Genomic DNA, 24045 nt, shown 5'->3' on the forward strand with positions numbered 1-24045 from the left:
GACGACAAGTCCATCGAAGACCCGACACGCCTTGTGACACCCATTATTAGATTATTACTTGCAGCCTCTGCCATCATACATAGCACAGCAGAAGCATCGTAGACACATCATACCCTAACCATATCATCCCTTAGCATGACTTGTTGATCTCAGCTATAACACCCCGTGCCCTCACCCTGTCTATTCAACGCCCTTCTATCGATCCGCGAAACAGGCATGCCTTACCACATCGCTCAAAGCCAACCCTCTAGCCTGCACCGCCCCCGCTCAAGCAGCCGGCAGCCCCAGCTTATTATTCGTCTTGCGGGTCAAGACCTTGGTGATGGCATGCCTGATGGTGACACCCGCCTTCTCGACATCCTTCTTGGACAGCGCCGACGTGACACACACTTTCAGCGCGGGAGTCACGATGCAGGCGCCGTCCTTGAGGGAGTTATGGCTCGAGACGGGCATGCCCTTGAGCCGGGTGATGAGGACACCGTTTACGAGCGTCTTTTTTTCCCCCAGAACATGTTAGTATGCTGTTGGGTTTGTGGGATGGAAGATTTAAACCATGGAGAGGAGAGAAGCCTACCTCATCAACACACTCCTGCAACAGCCGCTCCTGGTCCTCAATCGTCAGCCTCCGGGCCTTGACAACCTCAGGCTTCAGCACGAGGATCATGACGGGGTTCTCGGGCGCGCTGGTGCACACGACCCAGTCGCTCCGGGGATCGAGCTGGGCACGCATGAGCCGGATATTCTCGCGGCTCTGCTGCAGGATCTCCGGATTCGACTGCAGAAGGTTCAAGCTCTCGCTGGCCGTCACGGCCGCCATGGCGGGGAGGGCGGCCGAGAAGGTGTACGCAGTCGAGTTGATGCGCTGGTGCTCTATCCACATCTTGGGGCCTGCGCAAAAGCCGCCCATGGCACACAGCGGGCCGGCGAGCGATCCGACGATCAGGTCAACCTGGGTGGGGTCCACGTTCTGCGCTTCTGTCAGGCCACGGCCGGTGCGGCCGAGCACGCCAAAGGACCACGTCTCGTCGAGGATCATGCGGAACTTGTATTTCTCCTTGATCTCGACCTATTGGTTGTCAGGAGAACTGTCGTCTGAAATTATGTTTTGATATGCGGGTTACTCACCAGCCTCGGCAACTCATTTATCTCTCCTGTGGTCTCGAACAGTGCCTCGGTAACCAGGAAACGCCTCGTCAGCTTCTTGCCAGCCTGCTCCTGCACCACCTTGCGCATGACCCGCTCGAGATCCTCAAAATCATTATGGTTGTACCACTTGACCATACTCCGCGAGACTTCGAGACCGCGCCGAATCGAGTAGCTGACGCCCCTGTCTGCCACAATGATGTCCCCTCTTTTGCAGAACGACGGAATGACACTGGTGATCGTCGAGAAGGCGTGGGCGTAGATAATGCAGGCCTCGGTTCCCAGGAACGACGCGATATCGGCTTCGGTCTTCATGTGCACGTCTTGGGTGCCGTAGAACTGCGGCGGGCCGCAAGGGCCGACGCCATAGGTGCGCAGGGTCTGGATGGCCTTCTCTTTGATCTGCTCGTTGGCGTTGAAGTTGTAGAAGTTGTATGACGCGAGATTGGTGACCGTCTTTCCGTTGGCAAGTCTCGGTTTCGGTCCCGTCGGTCTGTCCTGTCAGCCTTCCAACGGTCCTTCCTCTGTCTGGCTTTGCATATTCCCTTGCTTACCCGACAATCACAGGCACCTTCTCGAGCTCGGCCTCCTCCTGCGCGGTTGGCGCTGCGACCAGCGGCTCAGGCGTCCAGTCGTCAACTAATTCGTCAATTTCCTACATCACACCGCAATTAGACCCCGTGCTTCCATCCTCCTGAGATCTCTCGGTGTGCCAGACTCACCTCATCCGTCAGCTGGACATAGTTCTGCTTCGACGTCTGGTAGCTGGGCGCCAACAAGTACCGAATGAAGAAAATGAACAGCACCAGCTCGATGGCCGAGCGCACCGGGTCGTTTTGGTAGCTCGAGCGGACGTAGCGGATGAGGACGGCCGAGCCGGGCACCTTCTGGAACGCGACAGTGGCCTCCTGGAGCCACTCGTGCAGGTGTGACTGCACCTCGTGCAGCTCCATTTTCGAGGCGGTATGTGTCTATGTGCTCGTCTGTCTCGAACTTAGTTGCGTCGGTGCTCAATGGAAATACTTTGGGTGCTCATCAGGTTGTTGAAAATGCGTAGTGTTTATGTAACGGAGTGCAGGTCCATGGAAAGGAATCTTAGCGGAGCGAGAGCGTCAGCAAAGGTGTCGCGCGTTGTGACACCGACCGATCCGGCGGGATTGGAGGACCCTTGCGACTTGCGCGTTGCCCGATTCACAATTTTCGGAATTCAGGGGTACACTTGGATAATTCTCAATTCGCACTGTACGATTTAACTTCATTTGGGAGCTGGGGTCTTGGCAGGGCCGCAGGCCTCCAACGGCTGCTTCTGTTGTCTATCCAACCGCACAATACCTAGAAGCTCAGCGTTGAACGCTCGAGCATGCCCTTAACCTGGTGGAAAGCTAATAGTATGGTAAAGTAGCTGCTTCACGGACAGCGGATCCGAAAGGCGCATTTCCGGTTGCGACGAAGTTCCAGCTTGAATCGACCAGAACTGGTGACCTGGGCTCGCAGGGTGTCTGGTAGTGGATAGCATGAAGCTGGCCAAAGTTGAGACGTTGAGACAACGATAAACTCGGAGTCCAGGTTGCCGTCCCGAACTCCAATTCAAATCTTCATACGAGAGATCTCAGTTTGAAAGAAGCCGCTGGGTCAAGTCATGCAGGCTTGCAGCTGAAGCTCATAATGAAAGCCAGCACAGATGCCAGGGCTAAGGCATACTACTGTCTCATTAGCCGTACATGAGATTTAGACTACCAGGTCTAAACCAGATCTTGACTTTAGGAGTGTGTTACGTAAGGTACTGTACTATCCATGATTCATATGATCTCCGACTTTGGGGGCAAGACGTTCCGGTTCTGTTGGCACCCAGTCCCGTCGGCCCCCAACCCATCGCGCTGCGCTGAAATGTCTGATAACTCTGATATTAGGACCCAGAGGATAATGCGGTCCGTCTCGAGGCGGTCATCGCAAAAGAGACTGAAGCCAGCGAGACTCAGCAAAGCAGAGATACTACAGTATGGGCGGTTGTGGGTTGTTGCTGGCCTCCCTGCTCCTCTCTTGAATCGTTCGCTCCTTCCTTCCTCGGAGTTTATGCTCTTGTCTTTCGTTTCTTTGCTGGCTATAATCCCTCCTTCCCAAACTGACCAGGACCGACTATTTGATGCACTCAACCTGAAGACTACACCCGCAACTTGATTTTAGATCTACCGACCCAGCATTTTGCACACTACAAGTCCTGGCAGTCTCTACCTGCAAGGGAAACTGTTTGTTCCAGGCAGGCAACTCCCCGTCGATAATCATCCAACAGAAGGAAAGAGAGGCCGCGTACCCCAGCTTCGCACGGAAAGGCCATGTCTTCCGACCATCGTAAGTCCCTTGGCAAATTGTTTTCTCGTGATAAGTGCTCAGAGAACTTACTTTTACAGGCTACCGCCTGCTTAAGGTGCCCAGCGATGCACCATTTGAGTTGAGACCCTCCCCGGGAAAGGGATGGGGCGCTTTCGCAACAAGACCGATCAAGCGAGGCATTCTGATCATGATTGAGGACCCGCTCGTTGTCATGCATAAATCAGCCAACGAAATCACGAAGACGTCTCGAGGGCCATTGTACGGTTGTCGCCTGGAGCGCAGCAACAAATCTCACTTCTGCGCCACAACGGCACCAGTGAGTTCAAGAATCTACTGGAGCTCTTCAACGAGAAGGCCTTCCCATACCATAACCTGGGCCTTAAGGGCTCTCCGGCATGGGGCCTATTTGCCCTGCATTCCCGTTTCAACCATTCGTGTCTACCCAACTGCGTGGTGCCGACGAACGATGACCAACACATCATGAGCTTCGCGACCAAAGACATAGCCCTCGGCGAAGAAATCACTTTCTGCTATTCTCCACATTTCAAAGGCTCAACCAGACGTGAGCGTCAGACAGAGCTCATCACTCAGCTCGGTTTCACATGCAACTGCGAGGCTTGGCGTCTGCCAAGTGGCCCTCTAGGACAGCTCAGTGACATGCGACGAAGATTGATTCGGGGACTGGACTACCTGATAACCGGGGTCGACCTTCAAGCGCGGATGAACGGAACAATTCCTGGCTCGCCGCTCATTACCGAGGAGGAACTACGGCTAGCGGGAGAGACGGACACCATTCCTCCGACCTCAAAGTTCGTCTACCACATCTTGAACTTTGTGTTATTAGAAGAAGAGGGGCTGCTGGACGATCTCATAGTCGGGGTGTATGGTCGGGAACTGGAGCGCTTGGTGAAAATGTTCAAGACACAGAGCAACATTAGAGCGGCAAGGGCTACTATGGCACAAGGAACTTGGAAGGAGAGATTGCGTGTGGCTTGTCAACTTTGGGGACGAAAGGATGCTATTGATGATAGCCTCCACAGGCTGCGTGAAGCTCGCATTGCGCTTCGCGGGTTGCCCGCTTAGGGCGCAGGACGAGCGCCGTAGAGGCCCTCGAAATGTGGGGGTATTGGAGAGTGGGCGTCAGGTTCCTTTTTACTGCGAGCCTACCTCACCATGATTGTGTTGATAGTGTAACAAGATGGGAATTATGGGGAGAAGGCAGCGGCTGCTGAGCTTTGCGTTGCTAGTGTGGGAAGCAACATCTGAAGCCGGGTGAGCGCCCGCCGGTAACGAAGGAGTCAAGTAGCCAGGGGTTCCCATCCCGTTCCTAGTTATCGGAGTACAGCCTTTCCTCCCCACAGATAGCCCGATGAGAAACCGGAAGTACATGGTGCCGGCCGTGTCTATGCAACTATGATCGTTCCCGTCCCTGGCCTTCGGAAGACGCTACCCTGTATCCCTGCTACCTCTGTTTGATGCGGTGTTTGGGAGATGATGAAGAAACTATGATCGGGGGCAAGAATGACACGGATATGACGGTGAGATGTGATGAAGGTGAAGGGGAACACTCCCGCGGCGAAGATCTGGTTTGTGTGGGCGGCAGAGATGCCGTATTGTGAGAGGCGTGGCCCGAAAGAAAAGAACATGTCGGCGAACGTAGCTGCAGCGTCAATTGCTGTTGTTGCCTATTGTTTGACAAATAGATCAGTAGGGGTGGTCACACTTGAAAAGCAAGAGTGTCGAGAACTTTAGAAGCTAGAGTCTTTGGAGGTCTATCCATATCTGCTATCTCGCCTACAGCGCGAGACCACGCCTCCATCGTCCTTAGTTGCACGGCCTTGGTCCGCGCGCACATGCATTCCATCTGCTCACTTCCGCAAGACAACGGCAGCAGGATGAATCACTGGCATCAGGCAGAGTAGACTACTAGCATGCCGCAAATGGCCTTGATGAGACATACGTGTTGGGAAAAAACGAGGAGCCATAGTCTAACTAGAGAAAATTACTTGAGCAATCATTGTGTCAATGCGTCCCCCCGATCCCAAGACACGAGACAGAAACCCAGAGAGAAAGGAGAACCAGATACACAAGACACCGAATACAATACAACGTTTCACACTAAGCCCGCCCCCGGTCTCTTTTCCCAAGAAGAGCGAACAAGGAAAGACGTGTGATGCCGCCTGATGGTCGTCAGGACTGACCGGGTTAGCTGTGTGTTAAACCAGTTTACAAAACCGCGCCTTCTCCGTCTTATACTCCTTCACCAAAGGAAAGATGAGACGGCGTATTAAACAAGCATCATCCTCCTGTCTGCGGCCGCGGCCGTAGCAGCAACAGCCGTCGTCGATGGCGTCCATACGCCTGAGTAATCCGGAGAGCCGGTACCGGTCTGGGTGCGCCCACGAGTGTCATTGTGATCCAGGCCGTTCGGCTGGACCAGGTTGGTGCTCTTCAACTTGTCAAAGAGACTCTTTGGGACATACTTCCCGGCGACGGCCGGCCCAACCATGAGAGCGACAAAGACGACGAGCAGGACAAAGTAGAGGATTGAGTAACGGAGTACACGTCTCCTCCGAAGCTTCGTCTGCTTCATGGAGTAAATTGGTGGCCGAATTTGCCGGCTAATTGGACCGGTTAGCCATGATCTTAACATAAACTGAATAGACTTGGAGAATTGACATACCTGGGACGAAGCCAGAAGAGCATCAGCGAGTGCAGCTTGTCAACCTGCGGAATGAGGATGACGGGGAACATGATGAACAGGATTATGTGGCCGAGAACGAAATCGGCGGCAAACATGCTGAGCTCGGTGATCTTGCACAGGAACTCACGGGCTGGCTGCGACATCGAGTGCCAACCCATTGAGTACCACTTGCCCGTCCAGAAGGCGATGTTGGCCTGGTCCCCCTTGAATTCTCTGGTGAGCGCCAGCGTAATGATCAACTTGAAGATGAAGCGCTGGATGGCCACAACGGTAATCATGCCCAAGACGGTCTTGGTGAAGTTGAACCCTTCCAGAATGAACATGACTTCGAAGAAGATCAGGAGCGCAATGACGGCCACGGCGTGCGCGATGCCGGCGAGAACCGCGCCAAACTTCTTGCAGCACATGCTCAGAAGAGGTCCCATGCAGCAGGCCATCGCAAACATCATGGCGAGAATACCGGCGTTGATACCAATGGGTGCAAAGGCGACGATGGCAACTCGAAGCAGGGAGGCCGTTTGCGTCGCATCGTCGTTCTTGCCTGCATTCGTCGCATCGTCATGCAGGGCTTTGACACCTGTCTGGGCGTTGATGAAGAGGTAAGGGATAAGCGTCACCGCGACAAGGCAAAGAGGGGAGATGATCTCAGCCCAGAACACATTGGTAATGGCGGCGCGCGGAACATCGGCCGACATCTTGGCCGAAGGATCGCCCAGAGTCTTGCGCTTGTAACCCGTGATTCTAGTTCGAGAAAGGCGGCAGAAGGCGATCCATGACGACGCATGCGACCGCGAGTTGCCACGCGAGAGCCAGCGGAGGTAGTCGCGATAGTCAATGAAGAAATCGCTCCAGGCGAACTGGTGGGGGTTGTAGAGGAACGGCGAGATCACCAGGGCCAGCAACGAGACCCAGAAGTAGACCAGGGCGGCTTGCCAGACGGTCAGCGTTGCAAACAGCAGCATCATCAGCATCCGAGCGCCGAAATAGATTGACGGGCCGGCGAAGCGCGAGTAGAGAACGCCGAAGGGAATGCGAGCGGTAGCGAAGCCACGTCCGGTACCGATGTATCTGGCGCCTCCAAAGGTGATATCCTGCTGGACCGAGTTGGCGTAGATCTGGCAGACGAACACCTCGAAGAAAGGCGAGAGGGAGCAGATATGCTTGGCGAAACGTGTCGCGGCACGCAGCAGACCTCGTTCCGTCGCTTCTTGGACTATCAGGGGAACGAACGAGAGGAAGAGGGCGAAGAAGATGGACAGGACACTGCGGTAGACCCAATCCACGAGAGCATCGGTGTTCGCGCAGCCCGTGGGGAAAAGTTCGTCCGTGATGGGCTTGTCCGGGTCGTACTCGCAGGGGATGGTCTCGTGGCGCAAAGTGCCGATTTGAAGAAGGCAGATCATGAACAGCTGTAGTGACAACATGATGAACATGTTGTTGACGTGGAAACCAGGATGGGCGTAGTAGAACGAGAGGAAGCGATCGAGGGGCAGCTGAGTCCCGAGGTAGTAATATTCTCTGGAAAGCATCTGCTCACCCATACCCGTTCCGATCTTGGTCGTGAAGTTGAGAATGGAGCCGAACCCCAAATCACGACCCTTGCCGCACTGGTAGTATTCGCAGTGCTTGATGCGGCCGCCACGCAGCAACGCGTTCATACCGGCGTAGATATCTTCGTTTAGATGGAGACCTTTCTGCGCCTTGGAGACACCACCACGCGTGGTCATGAAGATGCCATTGAGGAAGTCGGGGTGACCGTAGTGGAGCTTGCCGCCGATTTGGGCGAGCGTCCGTGCGAAGAGCGTACCGAAGGTCTGTTCCTTGCCGGCGGCGATATCACCGAGGATACCAATATTCTCCGAGAAGATGTATTCGCGAGCACCCAAGATGGCGACCGGTGCACGAGTAGGATTCTTGACTCCAGGTGTGTAGGGAGACACGTTGTCGGTCTTCATCTCTTCGAACTCGGCAAGCACGCTGCGGATCTTGAGGCATTCCTCGAGATAGTTGTCTTGGTTCGCGTCGATAAGCTGGATGTACTCGCCCCGGTAGAAGATGATCGCGTGGTTCTGATTGTCGGATTTGCCGTCTCCGAGAATCGGGTTGCCCGAGAGCTGGATGCGGAACTTGGGCCGGCGCATGCCGTTCTCCATGATCTCGGAATGACCGTCAATCAGAGCAGAGTAGAGGCGCGGTTCCTCTCCTTCAGCAACAGGCGGCTCCTCATCCAGGTACGCGATCTGAAGATCCGGGTAGGCGCGGAGCAGGAACTCGGCGTTCTCCATTTCCTCCTTCTTGAACTTCGCAAAGCGCTGCATGGAGACCATCAGCTTGAATTTGCGACGGGCCATGCGCTCTAGCTCGCGTTCAAGCTTGTCAGAGTTGCCACCGAACATCTGGACGACCTCTGGGTTTTCCACACGGTACAGGAGCTTGATCGCGCGACTGTAGTTCATGAAACCGGATATGGTGCGGTACAACGTCTGGAAGCGGAGCGAAGCCCAAATCCGTGTCCGAAGAGTGTACTCGGGCGCCGAGGACTTGAAACCGATGCAGTAGAAGGGCAGGTCATCAATCTTGCTCTTGGCTGTGTCCTTCTCGTCCTTGCCCATTTCGCCGTTCATCTGGGAGGTCTCATCGGCCAAGATCTTAGTGTCCTTGACGAAGCAATCCCACTCATGGGGGTGGAGCTGCTTGAGATACTCGAGAAGGGTGACTCGCGAGTAGGGCTCGTCCTCGCGGATGATCTCCCGAAGCGAGAGGAGAATTTTCTCACTGTAGTGGGGAATCATCACAGTGAAGGTAGGCATGTTATCGACGGGCAGCGGCTCAGGGATGGGCGTCGCAAGCGACTGCGCGAAGAACGAGATTCTCCGCTCAGCCTCGCTATGACTGGGGAAGAACTCGGTCTTGAAGGAGTGGTCTTCCTGAGAGACGAAGAACGTGGGAGCGCGGAGCGTGCGCTTGCCCTCTTGCTCGGACGGTACCTGGTGGTACAGCAGCTTTTGGACGTGCTCGATGGCCAGAAGATGCTCGCGATACATGGAAATGACGATTGCATTCCAGATCTGCGAGATGAGGACCTTCGGCTTATATTTGATCTCCATGTCTGTCGTGGCGAGGATCTTGGAATACATGCGCTTGGGGAGCCGGGAGAAGATGTTTCTCCAAGGCGTCAAGATCGATGCGCCGAGATAGAAAGACCGAGCGATGGAGATGACCGTGTTGAGCAGGACGTACCACAGATAGGTGTCCAGGAAGTAAAAGATTAGATCGGTGAACATCATGATCCCCAGAGTGATTTGCGGCTGATACTTGCAGAGATACTGCTGGACGATGGTATCACCAAGACAGCTGCTGACATCCATGAGCATGAGGTAGCGGATAGGATCCCGGAGCGACAAGGTCAGGTAACCGTAGGAAGCTCCGAACTTGGCGGCGAAGACCAGGAGCCAGAGAGCATAGGACAGAGCCATGTCGTTCCCTTTGAGACGCGGGTAGCTTGCTGTGAAGGTCTGGCTGGCGACGTATTTCCTCGAGTTCTTGGTCAGGTAGCTTCCAAACAGACCGCCAAGCGGCATGACGGAAAAGAATATGTACGTGGCCACGGCGACAAAGAATTGCACGATGCCGAGAATCAGCGAGACCTTGTTGTTCTGGCGATCGAGGTATGCCTTCTGACTGGATGCCGGCATGAAGACGTAGACACCAGGAGCGACGTTGATAACGAAGATGCCAATGAGGAAAAGTAGGCGTTTCGTCAGGTGCTGTGCTCCGGCCCATTTGCGTGGGACGTACAACCACTCTGCGAGAGTAGCGAGGATCTGGATGAGAGAGGCAATGGAGCCACCGAACCCGACGAACGACCACATCGCCGCAGAAGGAGGTTGATTATTGACTTCTTGCTCATAGTTCGGAGTGATGAGCGTTGGGGCGTTGTATGCGGTGTAGAACCAGAACATGGTCAGGTGGATAATCCAGATGCGGTTGAAGTTGACCAACAAGTGCAACCAAGAGCGCGTCTCCTTGTACGTCTTGAAGAACACCTTCTTCCAGTTGACGTCCTTGAGCTTCAGATAGCGCTCGGCTGGGGGAACATCTACCAGCTTGCTCTTATCCTCGAGCACAATTCGCTCGATGCCCTCGGGATACCAAAACAGCTGGTTGCAGTCGTCGTATCCGATAATCTGGTTGTGGTCCCTCTCGCGGCGGACATACTTTCCGTCGAGGATTTCATATCCCTGGTCCCGGCAGTATCGGTAAAGCGGGGTGATAACGTTGTTCAGGAAGGTGAACTCCTCGACCGGCTCGACCATATTCTGGCAAGCAGGCGAATTGAGATAGTCATCGGCGCACTTGAAGATGAAGCAAAGACACTCCGGCATGAAGCGGACCTGATTTGCCTCACCCCAGATAAGAAGGTACAGAGCAAGTTGGCGGACACGATCGTGCTGCGACATGCGGTTCATCCTTGTCTTCCAGCGGTACTCGGCCGCTTCGAGAGAGTCGTCGCCCTCAAGATCCTCGAGAGCGTCGACCTCGGTCTCAGCGTCGCCCTTCTTGTTCTTGTTCTTACGGCTCTTCTTTCGGTCCTTGCCCTTCAAGTTGGCAAACCCGACGGCGTCATCGAGGTCCAGGTGGGCAGCAAAATACCACTTGCGGTAGTTTGCGTTGTCGCCACCAATGTAGTCAGCGTGCAGCGAGAGAAGGGCCTGGTTCGGCGTCATGCGGGACGCCCGAGAGTCGAGCATCGTCATCAGGTGGTCGTACATGTTCCGCATGCTGTCGCGCTGGAAACCGAACTTTGCCGTCAAATCGAGGAAAATGTCCTCCACCTCTTCTTTCGAGAGAGGAATCTGGGCGTCGGACGTCCACGCAGGATACGGCTCCCGCGAGCGTTGCCCAGCGGGAAGCGCATTCCCGTAGTCCATGCCATAGTTCGGCGTTGACGCGCCGGAGGACCGGTTGCCCCCGTATGAGATCTGCGACGAGGGAGGTCGGTATCCCCTGCCGCCCATTTGACCTTCGTTGTAACTGTTGTAGCGCTCGTCTCCGCGACCGTAGTAGTCCATCTCAGCGGCTCGAGCCATGTCGGAGCGCATGGTGAAGTCGCTGAAGGTCTCGGAATCCTCTTCCGATCGGTTCCGGTGGGCCTGGCCGTTCCCGTTCGCGTAGCCGTCGCGATCGTATCCCTGGTCATAATAGCCATCGTTGTTGTAGTAGCCATCGTTGTACTGGTCGTGGTTGTCATAGTACCCGCCATCCTGGTGGTAAGGATTGTTGGGGTCCGCATTATAATATCCACTGCACGACAAATTAGCAAGTCCTCTTCACAGGGTGAAGAGGGAGCGGGCACATACGATTCATCATAGTACCCCTCGCCCTGTTGCTGTCCACGCCCCCCATGGTTGTTGTTGTTGTTGTTGTATGCATTGTTGTCATAGTAATGCTGGTCATCCTGGTAATAGGAATCGGTATTGCCCTGGTGGCCGTAGCCGTCATCGTAGTTGTTGTGGCCTTGGCCTTGGCCATGGCCCTGCTGATATCCCGACATCTTGGGCGAGGCGTGTCTGCAGTGCGATAGACACAGATGATTAGATATCGCATGAGTGCCAAAAGCGGGGAAAAAGGAAAGGTGATTCGGGGACGAGTTTCAATCAGGCGTTGGAAATGGTCACGGCGGTAGATGAGCTGATCCAACTTACCAAATCAGCGGCTCATTGAGAAACTCCCTGGGGCCAAAGTTGGGGTCGGGGTCGGAACAAGGCAGGTGCGCCACGAAAACAGCACAGCGCAACTGACGCAAGCTGTCTCCCGATCGGATCGGAGGCGGAGAAGGACAGGTCAGCTAGGTAAAAGTGGCCGGCCACAAGGCGAAGTGACGAAATCAACCGGCGACAAGCGTCTTGCTGGAGAAGTAGTGCTTTTCTCTGTAGCCCGGAGCCGCAAGATGCAAAACACGACAACTGAGAGTGATTGGCGGCGCGGTGGGGCGCAGGGTTGCAGGTTGGCTTGGTGATAACACCACGCCGACGGCTGCGTGGAAGATCGGGCGATCGAGCGAAATCCCGTGCCCAACTGCAAAGTCCCAATAAAAGACAGGTCTCAACCGTTTCGATCCAAATGTCCTTCCAAAATGTCCCTTCCTTCTTCGTGCTAACGATTGACGATGTCGGTTTTGGTCAGGCCGCTTGGCTTGCTGCGGGCGTCCTCGTGTCGCGCGTAGGCTGGCAGGCAAGGAATTGAGGACCAGACGACTGGCTGGCGGTTGACGGCGCGAGTGTGTCGGTTGCCGCTGAACGGACTGACACCGCTGCAGGACCAGAAGACTCCTTCACCGATGATCCAAAAACGAGAGATGAGAAGTTGGGGAGGTGCGAACGAGCGAGCGTAGGGGAAGTCGAGAAAAGAAAAGGCTCCAACCAAGGAGAGGTTTCAGGGAAAGAACAGGGAAATGGGACAGAAAAGGAGGCAATCAAGGGTTGGCGTGCGTTTCGCCTGGCGGAAAGAGACAGCACCTTAGACCCACAACAAGGATGATGGTGGTCTCGCCAGGGGCTCCCGCTGGAAAAAGGGGAGGAGCTGGCGATGGACTGGACGGCACTCCACAGTGCCATTCCGTACGGTACGGCACAGAACGGAACCTTTCAACCGCTTTCAACAATCCGCGAGAGAGGTTCGAGAGAGGTTCGAGAGAGGTTCGTGAGAGGTTTTCCTTCTGTGACAGAAATTGTACACAGTACGAAGAGACATGCCTTCCTGCTTCAGGCTCCTCTTTGCCGTCTCGAGATCTCATCCAATCTTCATCTCATTTCATCGCCGAGGCAGTTCCGGCCCACCCGACAGGCCAATGGCTCTCCTGCAAACTTCAGTCGCCCCAAGGGTGCACTGCGCCACTCCCGTCGCACTGATTTTCCCCTTATTAGCGGCCCGTTGGCCTCTCGAATCTGGGATGCACACTGACGGGAACCTTGGTAGATGCGCCGCCACGGCCTGCCCTCGCTATGTTGCATACATAAGGTACTCCGTGCTGTGATGTATGTACAATACCTTGGTATGGTGAAGGACTCCGGAGCCAAGTTCCTCGACGCTCACCCAAATCCTATAAGGTGCGAAATGCCCGATGCAGAACCAGGCATCTGTGCATTTGCTCTTCTCTGCCGGGCTGTTGCGGACTGTCAAGCCGAGATTGTCCTGCAGGAGATTCAACTGCTCCACTGTTCCGACGTACTGTACTGTAACCACATAACGTTACTCTCTGTCCCCACTCGGGGAGAACTCATGCGTGGTTTCGGCCCCCTGTCCGCTGCTGGTTGGCCTCGACTCCGGTTTACTAGGAGACGATGACGACACAGTGAAGCCGGAATCAAGGAAGCAGCCAATCGTAGAGACAACACCAGCCACAGTTAAATGAGCTCTGATGAGGTCGTAGACACGTGTACTTATATCTGACGAGCTGACGAGGCAAACCAGCCAGCCAGCTTCCGCTCGTACACTAGGTAATCACCTTGTAGTAGCCAGTACTATACAACAAGACAAAGAGTAGCTGCGTTTGGAGTCTCGAAGCCAAGGTACAGTGGTACCTACATTCGCTGAGTGCTTGTGCAAACTGCAAAGTGGGAAATTTTCCAACGTTCTCCTGCTGCCCCCACCGTTTATTAAGGAACTCATACGGATTAGACGCGCCTATAACACACTATTCGTCCCTAGAGATTCCGACACGAGGTCCTCTGCGGAGAGCTTTTCACGCGGGTGGTGTATCCCAGGTACGGAATTCAGTAAAACGATTTCTTTATTACCTACCTACATAATAATTATCGACTACACTCACTACAGTGCAATGGACGAAGTACTTTGTACATGTACAAATCTAAAAATTTGAAGACTTCCAGTTTGTTCCAATTTGCATTGCAACCATTGAAAGCTGTCTCTCATGTTCCACTACCCGCTTCTTCCGAACACAGTGCGCACTGTGCCCACCTTTTTCGCGCCCCTTCGGTCCGGCCCTGGAAGATTGGTCAGCTTACTATTTTCAGCACGGGCTCCCGGGCCCCTGGAGTTGACACGGGAATCTTGATTGCCTGCCATTCGGACCATTCCGGTTGTCTGAACTCAGCGTTACAATGACTGAGTAACCCATTGGGGCAGAGTGTAGAACAATGACGATAGTTGCATTATTAACAGTTTATTCTGCCTTGCTTGAAGTTCATTTCGAACCAGAGAACACAGTACTGAGGCACCAGCAAGTAAGCCGCAAGTTCCCTCAACTGACAGAGAATTAGTCACGCAGTGGAGGGTACAGTACACTACCTTGAGTCCCTTCGGAAGTTGAGTGTTGCGAGGACCTATCTATCTAAATGCCCTCCTCCACCCTTTCTCATCGTGGTGTAGGCGGGTACGAAGCAACGGCTGCGGTGTTAGCTAGCAAGCCAGCGCCGTCATCTTTAAGTGCCGAGTCGCCAAACTGTTCCTGCATAAGCGCCTGTTGTGAGACCATCTCCAGGAATCTCCCGCGCATGGGGGTTGCTCCAGAGCATGCAGATACGTATGTACTTGTACATACGTTGTTGTGTTTTCCTGGGTAAGCAACCAGCAGCCAGCAATAACTACTAATTCTGGCGCTCTCACTTCACTAGATCTGGGGTACATGATATCTACATGAGAGAGCACCGCGCCACATAAGGAATACGACTTGCTTCAATTGCCCCAATGAACGCCAATGCTGCAAATAATTACCTACCGTACGCTGGTTGGATGACTCTCGCTATCTGTCAACCCATTCAACTAGTGTAGGAGCCTAAAGGACCAACCATGTTCGCCAACCACTACATTCGCATAAGCGCTCAAGGGACATTCCGAGGTATACGGTGGCAAAATAGGACATACACACCGGGGTCCCATCATCGTCAAATCGATTTGTGCCCTGTGTCGGAAGGGAACATGATATTGAACTTACACTATAGCACCGCGGTGGTGCAGCAGATGGGTGACCGACAAGCTGTGTTACCATTGTCCACATGGGAGTTCCGAAGGAGGTGAGTCCAAGGCTTACAAAGGTTTTGTGGCACGTGACCTGGAACAGAACAGAACATATCAAGCTCTCATCAATGTTCCAGTCTCTCGTCCTGGGTCTTCGAGTCGTACTTCGGGTTTGTGTGCAGTGTACCTCCCTAGGTAGGTTAGGTAGGTGGTTTGCACTCGATACCTTGTTAACGGCATGTATGATGTGGGACAGACAACCCCAACCAGACTGCCCCACGAGCGAAGAGGAATTGGGAGAACTAGGAAGAATCAGGCTATTGCTTCATCAACGATGGGAAGATCAGGAAAGGCTCTGGCGTCTCACTGTTTTCTCGCGAGCAACTGCTGTGTTTTGAGTTCTCATGAGCGGAATTGGTTACACTCTCTGAGCTGAAAGTGGGGACGCTGGCCAAAGCTCCTGTGACTTGTTGCCCATGGCAACGAGTGCAGGCGTGTGGATGTTCATCCAAAACCTATCTCTGCGTCCTGGCCTTATTAACTTAACTTGTCGTCCGCAATGATCCGCCCCTTATAGACCACTTGCAGCAAAAAAGCCCAAGTTGCCTACGCGCGTCTTCGACATTCCTAGCAACGGAGGAGGAAAACAAGATTGGGTACTTGCTCAGCGCAAATATGGCGAGATTAGCTAGGCCGCATAGTGACCGTAGCCACGACGACGACGATGATGAGTTCCCCGACGTTGCGACTCTTTTTCGCAGAAAGCAGCAGCACACCCAGGTGCTTGCATCCGCTACAGAGAGTGGATTGGATAAGCGACCAAAATCGAGCACGCCAGGGAAAGCTCTGGCAACTGTGACAACAATCCGAAGGCGGAAGCTGGGGCCTCTGACGGACAACTTGTTGCTGCGTGCGTGGACGCCGAGCAGCGACGAGAATGAGCGGGACGAAAGACATTCTTCATCTGACAAAGAGAACACCGGGTCGCGACGGGCAATAGTTGGACGACGGACCAGGAACGCACGGCCCACGGTTGCCAGGGCTTCGTCTTCTGAGGACCAGGAGGAGGACTACTTTTCCGCGCGAGAAGAGTTGACTATTACCGAAGACGCATCTATAGCCGACGAGGTGTTTACCCCAAGCGATTCGGACTCAGACTTCAGCAGTTACGAAGATGAAGATGATGCCGATGGCCAAGATGTTTTCGAGGATTCGCCTCCTCCAAGGTCGCCAGCAAAATCAAAACTCCGCCTGAAAAAAGGACGGAAAGTAGCGGATAAGTCCAAAAAGACCGACAAGGAGCTTGCAGATGCGACATCCAGACTTCGACTGTGAGTTCTAGTTCACTCCAGAGTTCCGTCGTTGAGTGGTATGGTATAATTATGTCCTAACCCTGCCCAGCGACGACCTTGACGAGCTCGAAGGGAACAGAAATAAGCTCATAGATTCGAAACCAAGCGGCCAAGAAGTAACGCCGCCTTCAACACCACCCAAATCGCGACCAGGTCTTGTCTCGCCCAGGAAACTCCCGCGTATCCCCGTCACACCCCATCGGCCGAGTTCGGACATGTTTTGGAGCCAGGAGTTCGTCGACGAGTGGAATGATGAGCACTCGCCGCGGAAGCAACTATTCCCTGATGCCACAGCAGCTAGGCCGAGGAGTCCTACCAAGGCGAATCCGGGGACGAAATCTCAGACGACGGCAAGCGTCAAGGGCCAGTCAGACCGCGACATAAAAAGGACTTTCGAAAAGACCAAGCACGAGCTGGCCGAGCAATTTATCCGGGAACTCGATACCAATATTACCGACGGAAAGCTGGGAGAGCTGGCCGCTTCGACAGGTGGAATCAAGCTCATCTGGACGAACAAACTCAACACCACGGCCGGCCGTGCGAATTGGAAGCACACAACAGTCCGTACTCGGGCCCCGAACGGTGACAACGCCGCCGCCGATTCAGTCGAGCATAAGCACTTCGCTTCGATCGAGCTTGCGGAGAAGGTCATCGACAACGAACACCGGCTGCTGAACGTGCTGGCGCACGAGTTTTGCCACTTGGCCAACTTCATGATCAGCCGCGTGACGAACAACCCGCACGGGCGGGAGTTCAAGGCCTGGGCGGACAAGTGCTCGAGCGCGTTTTGCCACAGAGGGATCGAGGTCACCACCAAGCACTCGTACAAGATCGACTTCAAGTACGTGTGGGAGTGCGTTGCGTGCGGCATGGAGTACAAGCGACATTCCAAGAGCATCGACCCGGCGCGACACCGCTGCGGGAGCTGCAAAGGCGAACTCACCCAGACCAAACCTGTGCCCCGGAAATCGAAAGCAGGCGGCGCGCCCGCAAAGCTGAGCGAGTACCAGACCTTCATGAAAGAGCAGATGTCAGTGGTCAGGGAGCAGAACCCGAAGATGTCGCAAAAGGAGATCATGAAGATCGTGGCTGCTCGCTGGGCGGCACAGAGGTCCAAGTCGTCGACCCCGGATGACGGGAACCAGGAAGTTGCCAAGGAAGTTGGAGGTCTAAGCATTTAGAAGGCTATGAGCAAAGGCATGATACTGTTTAGTCTTGTAATCAATAGATCATCTCAGCATGGTCATGACATCGCCACGGGGACCGCTCTTATCGTCCAACGCCCACCCTGTCCTGTCCTGCCCTGCCCTGCGTTTCGTGCCCAACCAAACCCACATACATGAAAAAGCCACCTGTTATCCATATGCCCGCCCAGTGTACTAAGCAACACCCGAAACCAAAACCTACCACAGCCGCTCTCTTCATGCGTTTACACCTCATTGAACAACTTCCAATCCCGCACCTCGAACGTGGCCCATATCTTGGCCGCATACTCGACCGCATCCCCGATCAGCTCCCCCTGCTTACCCAGCGCCAGGTCCACCTCTTCCTCATCATACTCCCCCTTGATGTGCGGCACGTTGATCGTGATGAGGATGTCCGTCTGCTCCCTCTCGAGCCGCACGAGCGTGAGTATCAGCGCCGTGAAATCGGGCGCCGATGACCTGCGTGAGGCAGACCCCTCTTCATCGTCGGCGGGTTTGTGTGGGGTTTGGGTTGCAATGAGTGTGTAGGCTGGTATGCTCTCGCTATGTCATCGTTGTTAGCTGGGTAATCTGCCAGTTTGGTGGGATAAGTATTGTTGGGATATTCGGAAAGCATATCAAGCGGAAAGGGAGGGCGGCGCATACTCGAGATGCGAGAACTGCGTCTCGGTCGTGTTCCAGACTTTGACCGTGTCCGCGTCCTCGCCGACAAGATCTTCCAGGTGGATTGTCAAGGCGCGACCATCGCGCTCGAGTGGATCGTCGCCAGGGGCGTCTACGCGCTCGGTGATGTCGAAGATGATGGAGGTGAAGCCATCTTTGTCAAGGTAGACTTCTTGGTTGTCGGGGACTTTCCGAATCATGCTAAGGGGATCGTTAGCTAAGTTCGCCGATTAAGCCAAGGGCGATAATCGAAGGAGCGTGCGGTGCAGCTGTAGAGCGCCCGCAATGAAAGCCGTACCTCACATCGGCAAAGTTATCAGGCAGGTCGCATACAAGCGCGCCGCCAAAGAGGGGTGTTTCCTTGAAGCGAGGCATAGTGGTGGTTGGGGAGATGGACGGTGTTAGCGCGATTCAACCTAGCGGTATTCAGGAAAGGAGAGGCCAGGCTCAAGTCGTGTGTTGAGGGTTGTACTGAGCGCAAGTTTGTTTGCGACCAGTAGTACGGCCAAGGCAGTGACATCAAGCGTGGGCGGCTCGGCGGTTGGCGGGGTCGCGAGGCAGGCCAGCGGCGGGGCATCATGCCCAGCTTCGCCGCAGCGCCGCGGACCCTAGGAAGCCTCAGGCAGCCCGGTCCTTCTAGGATCTATCTCTAGGGATTACATGGAGCAATCCAAAACTTTAGCCAGCTCACCAGTTATGATAAGAAAACCCGCACGATATACACCTTCATCTATCGTGCGATGCGTCTCAGTGCATAGAGGGGCCGCCTGGCTACCTAAGGTGCCGCTTTACCCCGCTCTACCAGAGTCGCGGGCCGGTCCGTCGAGGGGGCGAACGGAGCATTGGATTTATGAACGGCCGCCCCGTCATCAAGCAGCCCCTCCTTTCCTGCCAGTCCGTCGCTACAGCTACCTCCCCAGTCAAAACACCTTGATGGCTACTAGTAAGATGGCTTCCTGCATCTTCTGCAAGATCATTCAGGGTAAGCCAATCTCTCTCAAGCATAGCCAATGCCTCGAGCTAATCCTTGTCCGCTTCATCATCAGGCGAGATCCCCTGCTTCAAGCTCTTCGAGAGCGACAAGACGCTGGCCTTCCTCGACATCAACCCCCTTAGCAAGGGCCATGCTGTAAGGTCTACGTCCATGTACAACCTGGCACTCCCGAAGCACTGACTCACGAAATCATTCATGCCATAGCTCGTCATCCCCAAGTTCCACGGCGAGAAGCTAACCGATATCCCCGACGACTACCTGACCGATATTCTGGTACGCCCGAATCGGAACCCGCCGCACCTGAAGTACGGTCGCACTTGGGCGAGAAGACTGATTCTCTGTTTCGCAGCCGATCGCGAAGAAGCTGGTCGTGGCCACAGGTGCCAAAGAGTACAACATCTTGCAGAACAACGGCCGTGGGGCACACCAGGAAGTCGGGCACGTAAGTTGGTGGCACGGCTTGGGATCTTGAATACAGGCTGACTCTGACTTTGGGGAATAAACAGGTGCATTTTCATATGGTAAGTACAGTACATTCGGTGATCAGTGATGCTAGCTTGATTTAAGAGACAAGGGTTTCGGCGACTGACACGAGGACAGATCCCCAAGCCCAACGAGCAGGAAGGCCTTGGCATTGGTTGGCCCCAGCAGAAGACGGACATGGACAAGCTGAAGGCGTATTTTGAGGAGATCAAGTCAAAGGTGTAAGTGTTGAGAGCGGCGCTTGTAGACATCGGCCTGTTGGGGTTGTACGCCTGCCCTTGGGTAAACTGTAAGGGGCCCGGGGGAGCTATAGGCGGCATAACTACCTATCTACCCAGGTAGTATGATCTGCCAATGCTTGAACAATGTCGAAAGCACACGCAGTCCTGTACCAACGCTTCAGGAAACCGTATGTGTATGATCTCCGTAGAGAAGGTGATAGGATACTATTCTAAGCCCGGAATTCACCGTGATGTTGAAACACTGATCGACATATACTATATTTACAGTGAACCGGCCCCTCCCTCTAATCAATATCGTCTGCCGAAGTCTGTGGACCAGGAGCAGGCGCTGGAGCATCCCCATTGACCTTCGGCTCAGGATACCAATTCAGCTTTCCTCCGGGCTGTAGCACGCCGATCCGATCATAGTAGGAGCGCGCACGCAGATAGGGGTCGACGTTCCAGTAATCCTCACGAAGCTTGTTCGCAATCGCATTTCGCCGCGCCTTGATCTCCGAGGCCTTGTCGCCCTCAGGATTCTGGATCCACTCAAGCGTCGTCTCCTCGTACTCTTTGTAGAGTTCTTGCCGCGCCGCCAGCAGCCGGTCGCGGGTCTCGGTGTCATTGAGCTTGTCGTTCTCGCCCTCGACCGGCTCGACGTACTGGTAGGTCCAGTCTTCTTCGCCCTCGAGGTCCTTCGGGATGTGTTTCATGGGAATGAACTCCTCCATTTCCTTGGCGTTGTTGGTGAAGTGCACTTTGTTGGCCACGACCGGGTCGAGCCATCCGCGGATTACCTTCCAGATGCCTGGCGGGTGTTAGCGGTGCAATCCATGGGTCTCTCTTTCATTGAGAAAAATGGATAAAGTACTCGCCTTGGAAAATCCAGGGGGCCTTGTGCACTAGAACTGTCCCCAGGCACTCGGGATAGTTGGCCTCGAAGCACTTGATCATGAACTTGACCGGTGCGTAGTCCTAGAAGCGGTCAGCAGCTTGGCATCGATGGGGCAAGGTCAGAGGCAACATACCATATTCGCCATGGAAAAGTTGGTCATGTCGAATACAATAGTCTGTGATGGTTAGCAGATTGCAACGAGGCAGCGAGGCAAAGTTAGGACTCACAGCCGTGTCAACCGGTGGCTGGAGCAACATGCGGCACGTCTCGATGAGATAGACGGTGTATCTCTCCAGAGACTCCTCTGTCTGCTCGCCTTGCCGGTGCAGTCGGACATTCACAAAGCAGAGCGGCCTTCCCTGCTTGTCAACGCCGTGCACGTAGCTGATGCCCTTCCTGATCTGCGTCATGAAGTCCGCTGAAACCTTCTGCGTCATGGGATCGGTGCTCTTCGCGGCAGCCAGCGCAGCGGCCTCGCCGTTTCTCATGATGTCCTCGTCGACCTTCATCTCCTGTGCCCGCCAGTGCATGGTTGAGACCAGCATGATGAGCGCCCTCTCGACGTCCCACTTACGGGCCCGGAGGAAGCGCAAGACAAGCGCGTCCGGATGATCGTGCTTCACCATGCTCCAGATGGTATCCCGTATCGACTCCGGCGATTGGCTGGCGAGCGTGTCGTAGAATTGCTTCGTCTGGCCATACTTGTCATCCCCGTCCTTCCCTAGGTTGAGCACAACCGGAGCATTTGCTGGTGCACCTGACGTCGACTCTGCATCTGACTCTTTCCTGCCCTTACGCGAAAAGAGCGACATGCGGCTCTTCTTGGACTTCTTCGCCTCAGCATCCTGCGCCTTCTCGGCAGCCGAGCTGCTGTCCGCGCCAGCACCGTTTTGCTCCTGGCCAACCCCGCACACTTGGAAAATGAGCTGCCATAGCCGCCTGAGCTTCTCCTCCTGTTCAGGGGTAAGGTTCCCGGGGCGTCCCGGAGCTGCCCCTGCGGTCATGTCGTCGGATAAATCGAACAGGATCTGAGTATCTCTCGACACGGTCTCCCTAAGGCGAAGAGTATAGTAGGCTGATAATGCTACTACGGCAGTGAGAACAAGATAAAGTCCCGATGAGGAGGCTGGTAAGGTCCTGCTATAGCAATAACGAAGTTGTGCTGGATCCTGAGCAGCTCTAAGCTGGGAAGTTCTGGTGGGCTGTTCTCGATTCTGCTTTCCGAGGGATCTGTGGCCGACTACAGAATTCGAGCTGAATGCGCTGGAGGAAGTGGTTGCAGAGTGCGCCTGGACAGCCGAGCAAATTCGGATGTCACGAGACGCGCACGCGGGGCTAGCACCAGAACCTCTGAGAGCAGTTGACGGGGAGCTGAGGGAATGAACGAACTGGGATGAGGCCCGCAGTGAAGGTCGCATACGAGAGAACCCAAAAGGCTGCCAGAACAAGAGATGATGGCTGGCGGGTCAATACCTGATGCCAGGCATTAGTAGGCTAGTAGTTACAGATTGCGGTGGCTCGTCGAGCTTTCCTCTGTATCCTGTATCAGCTGCGGCGCAAGGCCAATGGAACGTTGAGACAGAAAGTGCGACGGGCCCTAGGCCAATCCGAGCGCATGAATGCTCGAAGGGGATTCACATACATCTGCTGTTGATCGATGTCAAGGAATGAATGGCCGCGAACGCAGCCGTAAATTCACCTCCGTTTTGACAGTCGGAGGTACGTAAGAGCCGTCCGTTGTCTTAAGCTGAAGGGGCCGGAAGATGGATGTTGGCGTTACTGCCCTGAGGCAGTGACGTACACTGGCGGGGCGTATGCGGCCAAAACCGAACAGGTAATCTGAAGCTGCAGGAACACGGGGCTTCGGGCTGTCTGAGGCGGCCGTCTCTACCTAGTTCCGTCTGATTTCCCAGGCTGTCACAATGTCAATTACCTGTTAGACGTGAAATCCTTTCTTCAAGCTGTCTTCCGGGTTCTCCGCAGACCCCGACGCTGCATGACTTACAGAAGACTGATAGTTAGATCTACTATGCGCCGTGATATAATGAAATGAACAGGCTGTAAGAGCTTAGCTTCAGTCACACCTGCAAGTCGAGTGATTCTTTCTAAATGTCTCTCTCTCTCGTTTGAGCGAGTCTTCTTACTTCTGTTCCGTTGTTTCTCTGTCGTCTATTTGATTATTTCTATCTCGATTCATTGCTTTAATTATGGTTCAACGTGGGATTGCTCTGCAGAAGGCGACTACAACCAGGCTTGTTTTCGGCCTGTCCGGACACTGTCAGTTTATCTAGCCCACTGGTTGCAAAGGCCATAGTTGGCCAAGATGGTCCCACAGTCAGTCGGCTTACGTGCCTTGGCGCGTTCCGTCATTTGGAATGGGTGAGGGGCCGGGCCGAAAGTCCTCTGCGGGGACCTTGCGCCGATCCCGACGGTTTGGGAAATCAAAGCAAACAAAACACCAAATCAGCAAAGCACCATCGACGAAGCCAAATTACAAGACAGAACCAATCCCAACATGGCCCCGGACGGGCAAGAACAGAATACCCAGCGTCGAGCACGCTCGACCTCGCGCTCCCGCCCGACGACCCCGCTCCGGCCATCATCACGGGCTTCACTTCGCGACTCGGCTCGCAGCAGCGTGCATGGCGAGTCGGCCTCGTTCCCGCTCAATGCGTTTGAGCCAGCCTTTGCCGAGTTGTCGGATGCTGTGGCCGACCTTGAAGCCAATATGATGCACTTCCAGCTGATGCACGAGAGCCTGGCGCGGTTTAGCGAGAGCTTTGCGAGCTTCCTGTATGGGCTGAACATGAATGCCTTCTGCGTCGATTTTCCGGAGGTATGAGCGAGCGGAGGATGTGGAACTGGCTGGCAGGACGCTGATATGGTGCGCGTTACAGGCCCCGATGGCAGAGTCATTTAGACGGATGAAGTTGAAGGAGGAGGAGCAGCAGGGTAGGCGGTGATGCGCTCCGGATGCCAAACGTTCATTGCTGACACACCACCAGCCAATTCAAGGGTCCTTGAGAGGGCGACTGGCGAGGTTGATGCTGAGACTACTTTTATGTGCGCATATTC

At 54.6% G+C, this 24045-nt stretch overlaps 8 protein-coding genes across 8 annotated transcripts; 4 read left to right on the plus strand and 4 right to left on the minus strand.

Moving 5' to 3' along the window:
- Window positions 1–11: 11 nt before the first annotated feature.
- B0T15DRAFT_533169 (pyridoxal phosphate-dependent transferase) lies at window positions 12–2346 on the minus strand. Its single transcript, XM_062869350.1, has 5 exons — window positions 1866–2346; window positions 1698–1798; window positions 1126–1636; window positions 575–1066; window positions 12–492 (listed from the first exon to the last, which is right to left on the minus strand). Exons 1-5 carry the CDS (start codon window positions 2094–2096, stop codon window positions 268–270), a joined length of 1560 nt encoding a protein of 519 aa, XP_062721490.1. The 5' UTR covers window positions 2097–2346; the 3' UTR covers window positions 12–267.
- A 1130-nt stretch (window positions 2347–3476) lies between these two features.
- B0T15DRAFT_511603 (uncharacterized protein) lies at window positions 3477–4130 on the plus strand (the record flags this gene model as incomplete). Its single annotated transcript, XM_062867924.1, has 4 exons — window positions 3477–3492; window positions 3552–3732; window positions 3792–4036; window positions 4090–4130. The coding sequence occupies 4 exons, from the start codon at window positions 3477–3479 to the stop codon at window positions 4128–4130; spliced, it is 483 nt and encodes a 160-aa protein (XP_062721491.1).
- A 1631-nt stretch (window positions 4131–5761) lies between these two features.
- On the minus strand, window positions 5762–11732 carry B0T15DRAFT_511604 (glycosyltransferase family 48 protein; the record flags this gene model as incomplete). The annotated part of the gene is made up of 3 exons (XM_062867925.1): window positions 5762–6095; window positions 6158–11482; window positions 11539–11732. The coding sequence occupies 3 exons, from the start codon at window positions 11730–11732 to the stop codon at window positions 5762–5764; spliced, it is 5853 nt and encodes a 1950-aa protein (XP_062721492.1).
- A 3944-nt stretch (window positions 11733–15676) lies between these two features.
- Window positions 15677–17715, plus strand: B0T15DRAFT_416481 (SprT-like family-domain-containing protein). Its single transcript, XM_062865474.1, has 2 exons — window positions 15677–16488; window positions 16559–17715. Exons 1-2 carry the CDS (start codon window positions 15833–15835, stop codon window positions 17688–17690), a joined length of 1788 nt encoding a protein of 595 aa, XP_062721493.1. The 5' UTR covers window positions 15677–15832; the 3' UTR covers window positions 17691–17715.
- Window positions 17716–17812: 97 nt separating this feature from the next.
- On the minus strand, window positions 17813–18894 carry B0T15DRAFT_207065 (uncharacterized protein). Its single transcript, XM_062862630.1, has 3 exons — window positions 18676–18894; window positions 18360–18578; window positions 17813–18257 (listed from the first exon to the last, which is right to left on the minus strand). The coding sequence occupies exons 1-3, from the start codon at window positions 18750–18752 to the stop codon at window positions 17939–17941; spliced, it is 615 nt and encodes a 204-aa protein (XP_062721494.1). The 5' UTR covers window positions 18753–18894; the 3' UTR covers window positions 17813–17938.
- Window positions 18895–19310: 416 nt separating this feature from the next.
- Window positions 19311–20079, plus strand: B0T15DRAFT_397562 (HIT-like domain-containing protein; the record flags this gene model as incomplete). The annotated part of the gene is made up of 6 exons (XM_062864909.1): window positions 19311–19359; window positions 19424–19506; window positions 19576–19644; window positions 19721–19813; window positions 19878–19892; window positions 19972–20079. The coding sequence occupies 6 exons, from the start codon at window positions 19311–19313 to the stop codon at window positions 20077–20079; spliced, it is 417 nt and encodes a 138-aa protein (XP_062721495.1).
- A 301-nt stretch (window positions 20080–20380) lies between these two features.
- On the minus strand, window positions 20381–21974 carry B0T15DRAFT_493860 (CRAL-TRIO domain-containing protein; the record flags this gene model as incomplete). The annotated part of the gene is made up of 4 exons (XM_062866978.1): window positions 20381–20872; window positions 20979–21050; window positions 21104–21145; window positions 21198–21974. 4 exons carry the CDS (start codon window positions 21972–21974, stop codon window positions 20381–20383), a joined length of 1383 nt encoding a protein of 460 aa, XP_062721496.1.
- Window positions 21975–23341: 1367 nt separating this feature from the next.
- B0T15DRAFT_533188 (DASH complex subunit Dam1-domain-containing protein) lies at window positions 23342–23997 on the plus strand. The gene is made up of 2 exons (XM_062869351.1): window positions 23342–23806; window positions 23868–23997. Exons 1-2 carry the CDS (start codon window positions 23486–23488, stop codon window positions 23931–23933), a joined length of 387 nt encoding a protein of 128 aa, XP_062721497.1. The 5' UTR covers window positions 23342–23485; the 3' UTR covers window positions 23934–23997.
- Window positions 23998–24045: the final 48 nt, after the last annotated feature.

Source organism: Chaetomium strumarium (genome assembly GCF_033439665.1).
Source record: "Chaetomium strumarium strain CBS 333.67 chromosome Unknown B0T15scaffold_4, whole genome shotgun sequence".
Taxonomy (NCBI): domain Eukaryota; kingdom Fungi; phylum Ascomycota; class Sordariomycetes; order Sordariales; family Chaetomiaceae; genus Chaetomium; species Chaetomium strumarium.